Source organism: Capsicum annuum, chromosome 9 (genome assembly GCF_002878395.1).
Source record: "Capsicum annuum cultivar UCD-10X-F1 chromosome 9, UCD10Xv1.1, whole genome shotgun sequence".
Lineage (NCBI taxonomy): Eukaryota > Viridiplantae > Streptophyta > Magnoliopsida > Solanales > Solanaceae > Capsicum > Capsicum annuum.
The window spans coordinates 211,160,574-211,176,420 of record NC_061119.1 but is presented as its reverse complement, the minus strand read 5'-3'; the positions used below and the strand labels follow the sequence as shown (position 1 = coordinate 211,176,420).

Sequence of the window (15,847 nt, the reverse complement as noted above, 5' to 3'; positions counted from 1 at the left end):
AACTTACACGCACTCGGTGCATACACCAAACTAATGTTCTTTACCATGGTTATATAATTAAATTAAGTAAAATACATATTGATTAATTATGGTTAAGTAACATAACTTTAAATTCAACCACATAACATGTATGTATTGACTTGGTATGCCGGCCGGGTAACTAACTATATAAATGTGTTGCACCTAGCCTAGAAAAAAGTATTTAATTATATGGGCTGAATATATAGTAGGGGAGGCTCTTTTATTAAATTAAATGGTTTAAATATATAGTGTAGAGGGACCCTTTTTATTTAACATAATTTAAGTTGTATAGTTTAGTTAAATATTATAATTTTGGGTATCTATTTTTTAATGTTAAAATATCATCTTAACTTTTATATCTGTTTTAAACCCCTTTATTTTGCTCCTCCACTGCACCTGCATAAACCGCTACCCTCTAATTAGGACTCGTTTGGTATAACAGATAATTAATTTTGATATTAATTTTAAGATAAATTTATTTCATATTACGTTGCAATAAATCACATGAAATAACTCATTTCAATATTAATTATCCTGAAATTATAGTGTTATTTTTATCTCATTTTAAAAATAGATAACTAATATCAAAATTATTAGTTAAGTAATAACTTATTTTCCAATCAAACCACCTCACGAATGTGGATGGATCCCACAATATATAGCTATTTGGCCACTTTACAAAACCTCTAAAGCTTATAAGTAGTAATTGAGTACTCATCATGCTTCAGTGTATTGGGTAATTTGCAACTTGGAAGTGTTACTAAGATCAATTTAAGGTATGCTCTAATTTTTTATTTTTTAAATCGAGATCATTTCATGTAACAGTCTAGTTTTGCAGAAAAGTATGGAAATGGAGTACTATTAATTTTTCTTAGAAAATTACTGGTAGTAGGTAAGGAATATGTTCAAAATTCCATATATCGATAACACTATATGTATGTTTATAAAGTAGTTTTTACGCATATATGCATATAATTTTCTCTATAGAAAATAAAGTCTTTCAATCGTGTTCAATTGACCACTCAAGAGGAGAAGCTGAAAGATGGAGCTATGCACACAAACCATTGCAACTGATGAGGTTATAATTACACGTCGTGCTGGCAATCATCATCCTACTGTTTGGGAAGATCATTTTCTTGCATATGCTGATCTACCGGTAATAAATAAATATTTTTTATACCGCCAATCTACATACTGAACAAACTCATATGAGTAACTTATATATTCCCAAATAGGTAGCTAATGAGGAGGAGGAGAAGCAACATGAAGACCTAAAAGAAGAAGTGAGAAAGATGCTAGTGATGGCTCCTTCAAAATCTTTGCAAAAGCTTGATCTCATCAACACAATTCAACGTCTTGGTGTAGCTTATCATTTTGAACGTGAGATTGAGGAATCATTGAATTATATGTACACTCATTATGAAGAATGGATTGGGGAAGTTGATGGCGATGACCTTCATGCTATTGCACTATGCTTTCGATTACTTAGGCAACAAGGTTATCATGTCTCATGTGGTAAGTATCGTTCAAATTAAAGGATGAAAAAACTAGTTTCATGAAAATATGATTTATCTAATTCGTCCAAAATTTGAAGCAGATGCTTTTAGGAAGTTCACTGACGACGAAGGAGATTTCAAGAAAGAATTGGTTAACGACATACATGGAATGTTGAGTTTATATGAGGCATCACAATATAGAGTACATGACGAAGAAATCCTGGATAAAGCATTGAATTTCACTATCACTCAATTGAAACTAATTTTGCCTAAATTAAGCGACTCCCAGCTTGCACAACAAGTCAGCAACGCACTGAAGTTTCCAATTAAAGATGGTATAGTGAGGGTAGAAACAAGGAAATATATATCATTTTATCATGGAAATGAGGTGTTACTAAACTTTGCCAAATTAGACTTCAACATCTTGCAAAGGTTGCATAAAAAGGAGCTATGTGAAATCACAAGGTAACTCGCCTTTGTTTGTAAAACGTGTTTAAGTATACTCTTTCAAGTAAAATAATGTTTTACTCAAGAAATTGCAGTTAAGCTTCAACTTTTTTTCAAGTAAAATTTATTGTGATCAAACATAATCTCTGCTCCCAAAATTATATTATATTATAACTTCAAATTTAAGTATTCTTTTCTTTAATGTATCAATTTAAACTAAACATTGCCTTAGCTAAGCGTATCTACTAACGAATCACATAATTTGTTGTAGGTGGTGGAAAGAATTGGAAATAATGAAATCATTACCTTATGTAAGAGACAGATTGGCAGAGTGTTACTTTTGGAGTTTAGGTGTCTACTTTGAGCCTCAGTATAATGTTGCAAGAAAATTATTAACAAAAATTGCATACATTATTACTAATATTGATGACACATATGATATCTATGGGATACTGAATGAACTTACACTCTTTACAGAGGCAATTGAAAGGTAGTAATTTTTCAACCTCTCTATATATATATGGCTCTTAACAACATTTTAACATTGATGTGTTAAATTTGATGTTTGTCGTATATATATGTAGGTGGAATATTGATGCTTCAGAACAATTACCATTATATATGAAGATTATTTACCTCAATCTTTTAGATGTTTACAATGAAATTGAGAAAGAGTTGGCAAATGAAAACAAGTCATTTCTAGTCAACTATTCCATAATAGAGGTACTTATAAATATTCTATGAAGATTTGAATCTACAATGTAATGTAACGTTATTATATACGTAACTGCTCGTGTTTCTTTTCCAATCTACCCAACTGATTTAACTAATTTCATGCAAGTTGTAGTGGACTAAATGAATTTTTCACTATATGTATCGTTCTATTTAAGTTCAATTCATTCTAATTTTTACAAATATCAAACTAAACTTCTTAGGAGGATATTACTATACTTTTTTCAGATGAAAAAGATGACAAGAGTTTACTTTGAAGAGGCAAAATGGTATCATGAGAAGAAAGTACCAACAATGGAACAGTATATGAAGAATGGAATTATAACAGGTGGTCTCCTATTGCTGGCAAGTACTTTTTGGTTAGGCATAGGAAAAATAGCAACTAAAGATGCATTTGATTGGATGGCAACTGAACCACCAATACTTGTTGCTGCCTCTCTCATTGGAAGATTACTCAATGATCTTCAATCACATGAGGTACATATTGTTTTATACTATGTAATTATTGAATTAATTTATTTATAATGATACTTATTTTATACTATGAGTATGTTAAAATTGTTCACGCAATAGACATTTTTGTCCATTAGACACTTCAATTTTAGTAAACATCTACCTATTAATTTGTATTTTATTTTATTTCTTTGTTTATATTGTGGATGCAGGAAGAACAAAAAAGAGGAGATGTAGCTAAAGCTATTGAATGTTATATGAATGAATATAATGTCACGAAAGAAGAAGCATACATGAAAATAAGGAATATGATAGAGAATTACTGGAAGGTTTTGAATGAAGAATATCTCAAACTCACTGGCGTTATACCAAGGGTTTTGCTCATGTCTATAGTTAATTTTACAAGAACAGTGGAGGTCCTATATAAAGATGAAGATGCTTTTACTTTTTCCAAAAATAACTTGAAAGACCTCATTTTTGAGATGTTAATTGATCCTATCATATAGACCGAGTTTCAAAAAGGAAGAGGAGGAATAAGAAAATGAAGAATTCCATTTCTTTAGGATGCTTATATTTGGATAAGTTAATTAAGAGCTGTTTAGTTACCTGTATTACTATTATAATAATAAATAAATAAATATTTCAATGTTAAGTTTTGCATTAATAGAGAGGTGTTTATTTCTACATTAACAATATCCACATGAATTATGTTGTAAATTTCATATTACAGTTGTATGAAATAACTATTGTTGTGTTAGCATTACTAAAAAAAATTGTTAAAACCGACCACAATTTGTGGTCGGAAAAAACCGATCACACGTGATTGGTTTTTAAAATTTTTTAAAAAAATTATTTTTTTAAAAAATATGGTCGGTTTTATATTTTAAAAATCAAAATAATTATTACAATAATTTTAATAATAATTAGTATTTATTTAACAAATAAAAATTTTTAAAAAATAATAAAACCGACCACCAGTGGTCGGTTTTCTTTAAAAAATATTTATAAAAACCAACCACAAGTGGTCGATTTTTTAAAATTATTTTTTAATTTATTTTTAAAAAAACTTACCACAAGTGGTCGGTTTATATAAAAAAAAAATTAAAAATACTTTTAAAAAATCGACCACAAAGAGTTGGTTTTCTAATAAAAATGAAAAAATAATTTAAAAAAACCGACCACTTATGGCCGGTTTTTGATGTAAAAAAATTAAATAATTTTAAGTAACACCTAATTATATATATAATCAAAACCTAATATATTAAGCTAATCCAATATAATTAATCGATCACTAATCTAAGTATGTATAAGAAATACATCGCATTACATTTTTGGATAATATACTTGTATACGTATGTGATGTATATAGTACGTGTTTTGAACTTTATATAGTCGATAGTGTGTATATGCATGTGTATGTATATGTGTGTATGTATATATATATTATATAGCAATGGTATATTAATGACATAAGATAAATCAATCGATAATTTATTTGAGTATATGTGAAATACAATGGGGTAGTAAAATCGGATATGTGATGTATATAGTATGTATATGAAATACGTCGCATTATATTATTGGATAAGATACTCGTGTATGTATGTGATGTATATAGTACGTATTGATATAGCCGATAATGTGTATATATGTGTGTGTGTATGTATAGGTATGTATATATGTATGTGTGTATGTATATATAGGTATATATATGTATATATATATATATATATATTAATGACATAAGATAAACTAACCAATAATTCAATTGAGTTTCTGTGAAATACGTTGTATATTATTATGGGGTAGTAAAATTGGGTATGTGATGTATATAGTACGTATTTGAATGTTGATAGCCAATTGAATATATTTATATGTATGTATATCTCGTGTAGTGATGAAATAGATATACTATTTTGTGTCAATATAATGTAGACACACGTATATTGTTGAAGTTGTAATAACGTAAGGCAAGTATTACGAGGTATATGGGGGGAGGGGGGGGGGGAGGGGAGGGGGGGGGGGAAAAGAGGGGGGGGGGGGGGGGGGGGGGGGGGGGGAGTAGGGGAGCGAGACAGAAAACTGAATCATGAAACTGGCATATACTTACCATTGCTTTGAGTTTTGAATTTTGAACGACACCCAAATTTTGGCGGTGAATTTAAGTTTTTCCGCTTAAAAATTTTGTATATGAGTATATGTGACATACGTTGAATATTATTATGGGGTGGAAAAATCGTGTATGTGATATTTATATCTCGTGTAGTGATATATGCAGTAATCGAAAGCTCGATAACTGAATTTATATATCAAAATATTTTTAATAATACATTGATATCATACTATTGAAGAAATAGATATACTATTTTGTGTCAATGTAGATAAGCGTAAATTGTTGAAGTTGTAATAATGTAAGACGTCGATAATTTATTTGATTAACACGTGTATATATATATAAAATATCGTAATTAAAAGCTAATGAACCAAAACTTTATCGTAATTTGTGAAATTCATTGATATTATTATGGGTTGGAGGAAATATAGAACTCGTGTTAATGTGATGATAAAATAACTAATTATCTTATTTATATATATACACATTGTATTAAATTAATTGGATATCGTTATAAATATTATAGAATTTATTAAAAAAATTAATTAATTAAAAATTAAGTTTAATTTATTAATTTATTTTAATTTATTAATTAATTTATTAATTGTAGTTTATTAAAATTTAATTTATCAAAAAAAGTGTAAAAACTGACCACACGTGGTCGATTTTCCTATTAATTTAAAAAAAATAAAAACAATTAATAACCTGACCTAACCCGACCCGACCCACCCAAATAATTAAATTTTTCAATTGCTAGATACATACACAAAAGAAACGGAAAACAACATATGCACAAAACACTACCCGTATACACACACAAACACATAATTGACACTCGAAATCAGTCAAACAAGTGCGTTTCGTAGCAAATCTTGGTTTCTCCAACTCAAGTAAGTACGAATGTGAGATTTGTTGACCTTATTTTGAGTTAACTTCACTTCATTTTGATTTTTGAAACCTTAGTTATTATGTTTTGGTTGAAAATGGAGAAATTGGGGATAAACTTGAATGTAGTATGGATTGTGTGTGTTATGTGGACTGAAATGAGTAATATCTTGCATAGAGTAGATGGGTATTCTGGAGAAAATTGTAGTAGTCTATCTTTTAATTTGCTAAGCTCATCATTTTCGATATTGCAGCTTCCCGTGAGAGAATCTATAAGCAGATTGAAGCTGCCATTTTGAAATATCAAGAAATTAAGGAAAATATCAAAAGAATGTTGACATAGTGAAGCCGTGTGGGGCCTTGTGCGATTCACTATTGATGTTATCTTTCTTTCATTGTTCATATTGAAGTCCAGTGTAGTCGTGTGTGGCCTTGTGCAATTCACTAGCATTTTTCTTGACATCTTGTTGGTCTTGTTGTTGCTTGTTTCTTGTATTGTGAATTTCATCTTGTATCATTTGTCATGAAAGGTCAAGGTTTGGTTTTGAATGTGTAGGGACTTGGTAGGCGTTTTTTTTGTTTTGAATGTGATTATATTTGGTGACTTGGTAGGTTAAAAATGATTAAGTGTAGGGACTTTAAGGGTAACATGATAGGTTGAAAGTGATTAAGTCTAGGAACTTTAAAGGGGATATTTTTGTTTTGAATGTGGTTTTGTTTTGAGACTTAGTTGCTTGAAAATGGCTAAGTTTAGGGACTTTGAAGGAGATTTTGTGTTTTGAATGTTGTTTTATTTTGATACTTAGTTGCTTGAAAATGGTTAAGTATAGGGACTTTAAAGAGGATTCTTTTTATTTTGAATATTGTTTGGTAAGTGACTTAATTGCTTGAAAATGGTTAAGTCTAGGAACTTTAAAGAGGATTTTTTTGTTTTGAATGTGGTTTGGTAGGTGACTTAGTTGGTTGAAAATGATCAAGTTAAGGGACTTTAAAGGAGATTTGTTCGTTTTGAATGTGGTTTTGTTTTGAGACTTAGTTGCTTGAAAATGGTTAAGTTTAGGAACTTGGAAGGGAATTTTATGTATTGAATGTGGTTTTATTTCGATACTTAGTTGCTTGAAAATGGTTAAGTGTAGGAAATTTGAAGAGAATTTTTTTGTTTTGAATGTGGTTTTGTTTTGAGACTTAGTTGCTTGAAAGTGGTTAAGTTTAGGGACTTTGAAGGAGATTTTGTGTTTTGAATGTGGTTTGGTTGGTGACTTAGTTGCTTGAAAATTGTTAAGTGTAGGAACTTTATAGGGAATTTTTTTGCTTTGAATGTGGTTTGGTAGGTGACTTAGTTGCTTGAAAATGGTTAAGTTTAGGAATAGTTGCTTGAAAATGGTTAAGTTTAGGAACTTTAAAGGAGATTTTTTCGTTTTGAATGTAGTTTTGTTTTGAGACTTAGTTGCTTGAAAATGGTTAAGTTTAGAGACTTTGAAGGGGATTTTATGTTTTGAATGTGGTTTTGTTTTGATACTTAGTTGCTTGAAAATGGTTAAGTGTAGGAACTTTAAAGGGAATTTTTTTATTTTGAATGTGGTTTGGTTGGTGACTTAGTTGCTTGAAAGTGTAGGAACTTTAAAGGAATTTTTTTTTTTTTTAATGTGGTTTGGTAGGTGACTTAGTTTCTTAAAAAGGGTTAAGTGTAGGAACTTTAAAGAAAATTTTTTTGTTTTGAATGTGGTTTGGTAGGTGACTTAGTTGCTTTAAAATGGTGTAGGTACTTTAAAGGGGATTTTTTTGTTTTGAATATGGTTTTATTTTGAGACTTAGTTGCTTGAAAATGGTTAAGTTTAGGGACTTTAAAGAGGATTTTTTTTTGTTTTAAATGTGGTTTTGTTTTAAGACTTAGTTGCTTGAAAATGGTTAAGTTTAGGGACTTTGAAGGGGATTTTGTGTTTTGAATGTGGTTTTGTTTTGATATTTAGTTGCTTGAAAATGGTTAAGTGTGGGAACTTTAAAGAGAATTTTTTTGTTTTGAATGTGGTTTGGTTGGTGACTTAGTTGCTTGAAAATGGTTAAGTGTAGGAACTTTAAAGGGAATTTTTTTGTTTTGAATGTGGTTTGGTAGGTGACTTAGTTGCTTGAAAATGGTTAAGTGTAGGAACTTTAAAGGGATTTTTTTTGTTTTGAATGTGGTTTGGTAGGTGACTTAGCTGCTTGAAACTGGTTAAGTTTAGGGACTTTGAAGGAGATTTTGTGTCTTGAATGTGGTTTTTCTTGATATTTATTTGCTTCAAAATGGTTAAGTGTAGGAACTTCAAAGAGAAATTTTTTATTTTAAATGTGGTTTGGTTGGTGACTTAGTTGCTTGAAAATGGTTAAATTTTTTTGATTTAATCTAATTAGTTGAATCTGATTGATTACGTAGATGGAACCTGATTATAGTTGGATATATCAATGGAACAATGATAATAGAATCGGTATTAGGGAGGAATTTATTGAAGGTGTCAAAAGATTTGTTGAACATGCTATGACACTTGATATGTGGACACGTTATCGGGTTATTCATTGTCCTTGTGTTAGATGTGATGGGATAAATCTTGTAAGTGAAGAAGATGTAAAGGGTCATCTTTATAGAAAGGGATTTCACGAGGACTTTTTAAGATTGCGTGGCATGCATGAGGATATTACGCAAAATAACTTTGTTGTTGGAGAAAGTAGTAGGTCAGCAGGGCATAATGAATATCGAGATACTAGGATGATAGAAATGATACACGATGCTTTTGGGATGCAACACGGGGTTGAGTTTAGGAAAAATGTTGAAGATGTTTCTAATAGCGAAGCGGGAAATTTCTACAAAGAATTGCATGTTGCTAGTCATCCTTTGTTTGAAGGGTGTTCGCACTCTCGTTTGTCTGTTGCTGTTAGATTATTAAATATTAAATATGATTGGGATATTGCTGAAGGAGGAATGGACTCAATGATAGACCTTATTAAAGAGTTAGTTGATCCCGGCTTGGAGGTTCCTGATTCTTTCTATAAGGCAAAAAGGCTGGTGTCAAAGTTAGGTCTTTCCTCGGTTAGAATTAATTGTTATGAAAATGGTTGCATGTTATACTTTCAGGAAGATGCTAAGCTAGAGTTCTGTAAGCTCTGTCAGTACTCTCGATATAAGCGTGGTTCTACTAGAAATAAAATTGTTATTTAGGCGATGCATTATTTAACTCTTATACCAAGGTTGAAGAGGTTGTATACTTCAAACAGCTCAGCTCCTCATATGAGATGGCACAGTGAAAATAGAAGGCCCACGGGTGCTATGTGTCATCCATCTGATGGAGAGGCTTGGAAGCATTTTGATGTAACTTATTCAGATTTTGCAGCTGAGCCACAAAACATTCGATTGAGATTATGTACAGATGGTTTCTCTTCTTTTTTAGTTGGTGGTGCGCCATATTCATGTTGGCCTGTATTTATCACTCCTTATAATCTTCCCCCAGAACTGTTGATGACTAGTCCCTATGTATTTCTGAATTGTGTTATTCTTGGCCCGTGTAATCCAAAAAACAGAATAGATGTCTACTTACAACCTTTGATTGATGAACTTCAAATTTTATGGGATGAGGGGGTTGAAACTTGGGACATCTCTCTTAAACAGAATTTCAATCGGCGTGCATATCTAATGTGGACTGTTAATGATTTTCCTACTTATAGAATATTTTCTGGGTGGATGACAGATGGAAAGCTGGCTTGTCCATACTGCATGGAAAAAACAAAATCTTTCATATTGAGACATGGCAGGAAAAACTCATAGTTTGATTGTCATTGTTGTTCCTTGCCACCTGATCATGAATTTAGGAGAGTCAAGAATGAATTTATAAGGAATAGAAGGGCATATGATGGTCCACCTCCAAGGATGTCTGGTCATGACGTTTGGAAAATAGTTCAGGATTTGCCTAAAGCCAGCGAGGAACGATTATATAGGCTGGATGGATATGGTGTTTTGCATAACAGGACTAAGCAAAGTATATTTTGGGAGTTAGATTATTGGCCAGCTAATTTACTTACACATAATGTTGAAGTCATGCATACTGAGAAGAACTATTTTGACAACTTATTCAACACATTTATGGATGTCACCGGCAAAACAAAAGATAATCCTAAGGCCATACTTGACTTACCAGAATATTGCAACCGCAGAGAATTACACTTACAGCAGGGTCCCAATGGCAACGTTCTTAAGCCTAAGGCTAGTTTTACATTCAAGTTGGACCAAAAGCATCAAATATATGTGTGGGTTTAAAGTTTAAAGATGCCTGATGGATATGCCTCAGATTTAGGAAAGAGGGTTGATATGACATAAGGAATCTTGCATGGAATGAAAAGCCATGATTGTCATGTTTTCATTGAACAATTACTTCCAATTGCTTTTATTGGTTTACCCTGAAAACATATGAAAACCAATAGCATAGATCAGTTTGTTCTTCAAAGACATATGTGCCACCACATTAAAAGAAGAAAATTTGGCACAAATGGAAAGTAATATTTTTGTTATCACCAACAAGCTGGAGAATATTTTCCCGCAAGCTTTCTTTGGTGTGATGGAACATCTTCCCATTCACCTTGTGCATGAAGCTCAGCTAGGCGGTCCAGTTCAAACTAGGTGGATGTATCCATTCGAACGATAAGCATTTGCAACATATTTTAATTCATACCTATCTTTTTTAAATATAGTAAACATCTAACCTTAACATTATACAGGGCAATTAAAAAATTGAAAAAGGTCCCAAAAATAAACATTGGGTGGAAGGTTCTATAGTCGAGGCATATCTTGCAAGAGAAATTTCTCAATTTTGTTCATACTACTTTAGTGATGAAGTTGCTTGTTCAAGAAACCGACCAAATCGTCATCAGGACGATGTGAATGAGCCTCATTAGCAACCGATATCAATTTTCAATCAATTTGGTTGTAAGGCTAAAAAGACCATACCTCGCCGGCTCACTCCCATGGAGCACAAGTCAATAACTTTGTATGTCATGCTGAATTGCCCAGAAATTGAGCCCTTTCTGAAGTAAGGAGATTAAATTATTAACATATCTTATTTGTTTACTCATTCCCTTAAAGAAACAAATTGTGTTTCCCATGTTGGATGTTCAGTTCATTTAAGATTCAATTCCATAAAAATTAAGTGTATGCATCCTTTGCAACGTGGTTTAAAAATAAAGTTCGTAAATGTATTAATATTTCTACAAAGTTTAAACATTTACACATTCCTCAACTAAAATATATAAATGCATAATATTTTTAGGTACACCGTTCACCAAATGCAGCCGCATACGATCGGCTCTTGAGAGATATTTCTTTAGGTCCAGTTGAAAATAATGCAATGTCCCAATACAAAGTAAATGGGTTTAAATTTTCCACCGAACAACACTCCAGAATAAGGAAAACAAATAATAGTGGTGTTTGGGTTAAGGGTGATGATAATGTTGATTACTTTGGCATCATACACGAGATCTTAGAATTGGAGTATGCTGGTTTCCCAATAAAAAAACTGTCCTCTTTTGATGTAAGTGGTTTGATCCAAGCACAAGAAGAACAAGAGTACATAGGGAGCATAACATAATTGAAGTGAAGCACAATAGCTCGTATCCTATTTACGATTCATTTGTTCTAGCGCAAAATGCTAAATAAGTGTATTATGATCTTTATCCGTTATGCAATGACAAGTCTGATTGGTGGAATGTAATCAAAACAAAGCCTATAGGCTAGGTGGAAGTTGAGAATGTGCTGGAGACTGTGTATTAAAATGAAATGTAGATTGATCACCAGCTAGTAGAGTTGAATTAGTGGACGGTTTGAATCACCCAGAAAATATATTTGAAGAAGTTAATATTGTGAAAGAAGAGGCTGAGTGGGTAGGAGATGAGGAAACCTCCGAAGAGGGTGAATGGTTTAGTGGAGAGTCTTCAGAAGAGGAAGATTACTTGTGTAGGTTGTATTTATTATGTATTGATGTCTTTATGCTTTGTACTATATATTTACCTTTATGCTTCTTGTTTAAGATTGATATGTAATATACTGTTTTACTTTGTTTTTTCAACTTTTCCATAATTTATATATTAATAAAAATATTTTTGTCTATATCTCATGTTGTTGGAGCTATTTGAAATGTGAATTAGTAACTTGAAATTATTTACTTGGAATGTTTTCTTATACATTTATTTTGTAGAAACTAACTACTTGATAACTTAACATAATTTAGATGTCAGGCAGAGGTGACAAAGGTAAGGCAAAAGTTGATACTACGAAACCAAAAAAGAATAGACAACCTCCGCCTTATAGACGACCGACAGACATTCATATATCTGAGGGTCGTTTTGCTGATGCGCCAGCACGACCCTCATATTCTAGGTCATTTGAGGATTCGATACCTACTCCTATGTATGTGGGGCTACTACATGGTTCTGCACCGACTCATTCTACTGCTATGACCCTGCCGTTGCCAACACAGTACTATCGGACAGTCGTTGGCCCCTCCATACATATACCATCATCAATACCCTCCTGCAGTAGTCACGCAGCTTTGCTCAGTGATTCTGCTGGATCTATTGGGTTGTCAGATCTTCAGCTTGGAGGCACTCCATCTGGTGCTTCAGATCCGCCCACACCAGTGCATCCACCATCACTTACTAGGCAGCCAGGAGACAAAGATAATTCTGGGAGGATTTATCTTGTTCCATTTGCGAGAGGGTAAGATTTCTAAATATAATAACGTTACTCATTTTTTCATTACTATATTATTATGCTCTTTGAAATTATTGTTTGAACTTGTGTTGTAGGTTTAGGCCGGATACTGGAGTTGGACAAAAGGTGCGAATATGCATTACTCGGCACTTCAACGGCTACTGGACCAGCTAACAAAAAGTTCCAAAACTTGACAGGGAGAGAATGTTTAAAGAATTTAAGATAAGGATTTAACTTATCGACTACTTGTTAGCATTTTGTTAGAACAAAAGATTGAATATTATATTTTTGTTGTAGAAATTTTACTGGTGGGATGATGCAAATACATTTCTTATAAAGAAGAACTTTTTTATAAGATGTAGAGCCAGATTTAACGATCTCTTGGATTATGCCCGAAAGAAATTGGTAAAACCTAAGTGGATTCCTGAAGGCGCATGGCAACTGTACATTCGCCATTGGAGTAGCGCAGAATATCAATAGTTGAGTGAAAAAAAAGAAAGCTCGGGCATTATCCAAAGGTGGCTCCCTATATACTACGATGCCAGAAGTACTCTTGCTCTAAAGGAAAAAATGGTATGTAACTTTTACAGTATTAATTGTTTGTTTCTATTTAAATTTATTTATTATTTGAACATTGATATATATTGTTTTCATATGCAGAAAAAATATAACGCCCCAAATCTGGTACTCGAAATGCTATACGGTGCTCATGACCCCGAAGGACCACCAGCTAACCCACGGCTGATATGTGTACCTATACACAACATAATATGTTGTATATATATATATACATACACTATAAAAAAGATGCGGAATAGAAGTTGTAAGGCCGTAAGGTTCAAAACTGAATAGCTGATAAAACACAACATAAGTATGGAGTATCCAATACCCAAAATAACGGAAATACTGTCTGAACATAATGTAGTCTGAAAGCCTCTAAAATTGACTATTTGAATAAGGAGTTGATGGGACATGTCCCCAACTAACTCTATCTACTGAAATAAATAAGTACTGAAAGAATGACATAATCAAATAATAACATCCTCGAATAATAAGGACTCACTAATAACTCTTCCCACTGAAATTTGGAATGCTACTGACGCTCTGATCTCATGCTTCTAAACCTATGGCGTAAGATAAAACACCATAGCGCAAATGCGTCAGTACGTTGGAATGTACTGGTATGCAAGTGAGGTAGGCTGAATGCAAAGGGTTCATATGCATGAACAATGCTAACTGACTGAATGATATGAACGTGAGAATATATGCATGAATACATAACTGAAACTGAGAACGTGATATGGCTGAATACTAAGTTCTGACTACTGAGTCTACTGATAAAATAAATTCACTGACATCTGAGTTTACGAATACTAGGATACTGAAAAACTGAGTTTCCTGATAACATGAGGGCTGGTACTATATTACTGAATACTGAGGGACTGATATTATATTAGTGATAAATGAATAATTGTTTCTAACAGTTCTGATTATGAAGAACTGGTCTAGTTGACTGTACCTGACATTCGCGTATCTGAACATATATATATAACATGAGTTACTAATAACTGCTATAGCTAATACTGAGTGACTGTATCTGACAGTCTATATTCTGATGGAACTAACTGAGTTTTATACTATTCTGAGTTGACTGTATCTGAAAGTCCTGAATTTGAAGAACTATCTAAGTTCTTTTACTGAGATTGAGAATAAGGCTGAAACTAAAAGTGTGGGAAGTAATCATCTAACCGACATGCACCGAAACTGAACTGGTGGGGTTCAACCTGTAACCCCAGCTGGAAAGGTGTCAGTACCGTGCCAGGGGTAAAGACAAGCTATGAGTATATCCTTTCTGACAGGGAGCTCTTCCATCAACCCCTCCTGATAGGAAACTCAAATGAGATGTATAAATCCCTAAACGCGTAGGGTGCATCTCTACCTACGCTGGCTACGTAGTTCTGGAATGCAAGGATTGATACTAAGGATCGCACCCTCTACTAGCTGACAGTATGTATCCTCATCCCTGGGTTCACTCAGTGCTGAATCCTACTCCCAACTGAATAGACACTGAACTGATTAACTGAACTGAACTGATGGAATTGCTTAGCTGAGCTGAGTTCACTGAGTTCCGTTGACTGACAGAACACTACTAAGATCTAAAATCTGACCGAGCGTACTGAAGTTACTGAGATTACTAGGGTTATTGAGATTTCTAAGTTTTCCTGAGTTACATAACTGACTGAGTTCTACAGATCATGGCTTGACTGAGAGTATCTTGAAAACATGACACTGGCTCTAGGCACGCAGCTATATTTTTTGGGTACAAGTACCCCAGGACTCGATAGAAGGAAACTGAAAAGAGACATGACACTTCTTGAATACATGACCAACATCAACAATCCATAATACCATAAGTTAGGGATATATCATCAAGTACTTGGAAATCATGAAATTGTATATAAATAGAATTCATACTATCATATCATGGGACAATATATCGAATTCACATGGATAATTCAACAAACACTTGCAAGTCACGACAATGCACTTTTGTTCATAATATAGCTATAGAGACATTTTTTCAAACACTTGAATGGCATGAACTAGCATACATGCTGACATGATATAATTTCTCTTGTCTAGATCACATAACCAATTCATCAAACACATGAAAGGCATAGCATATGCACACAATATAAATCAACACATAGGCATTCAATTTTTCAAGATTCTAGCATGAATTTACATGGTACTACACACCTAGTAATTGGTCTCTCATGAATCTTGCAATTAAATAAGGATTAATAACCCTAATAACATAATTAACATGAATACTTTCAATTCAAATCATGGAATTCATAAATTCATCAACTTTGATGTTTTAAAAAGGTTACTTGAACTCCAAGGGTGGAAGGGACCCTTGGATGAACACTTGGCCTACCTTAGTTCGTGATTTCATGAAGATTGACG

At 32.8% G+C, this 15,847-nt stretch overlaps 1 protein-coding gene across 3 annotated transcripts; it reads left to right on the top strand.

The window, feature by feature from the left end:
* The first annotated feature begins 695 nt into the window (after positions 1-695).
* Positions 696-3,801, top strand: LOC107841877 (terpene synthase 17). 3 transcript variants are annotated; one of them, XM_016685714.2, is made up of 8 exons: positions 696-797; positions 1,049-1,177; positions 1,257-1,536; positions 1,619-1,982; positions 2,236-2,454; positions 2,549-2,687; positions 2,925-3,173; positions 3,362-3,801. In XM_016685714.2, exons 2-8 carry the CDS (start codon positions 1,064-1,066, stop codon positions 3,653-3,655), a joined length of 1,659 nt encoding a protein of 552 aa, XP_016541200.1. In that variant the 5' UTR covers positions 696-797; positions 1,049-1,063; the 3' UTR covers positions 3,656-3,801. The 3 variants fall into 3 exon arrangements, with proteins under 3 accessions (XP_016541200.1, XP_016541202.1, XP_016541201.1); XM_016685715.2 differs by having other exon boundaries at positions 709-797; positions 1,009-1,177; XM_016685716.2 differs by lacking the exon at positions 2,236-2,454.
* The last annotated feature ends 12,046 nt before the right edge of the window (positions 3,802-15,847 follow it).

What these genes read in the sequence shown, in the direction of transcription:
- LOC107841877 (XM_016685714.2), top strand. Translation starts at nt 1,064, where the DNA reads ATGGAGCTATGCACACAAACCATTGCAACTGATGAGGTTATAATTACA. An exon ending in TTGCATATGCTGATCTACCG is followed by an intron (nt 1,178 to 1,256) that starts GTAATAAATAAA and finishes ATTCCCAAATAG; the next exon opens with GTAGCTAATGAGGAGGAGGA. An exon ending in TCAACTATTCCATAATAGAG is followed by an intron (nt 2,688 to 2,924) that starts GTACTTATAAAT and finishes TACTTTTTTCAG; the next exon opens with ATGAAAAAGATGACAAGAGT.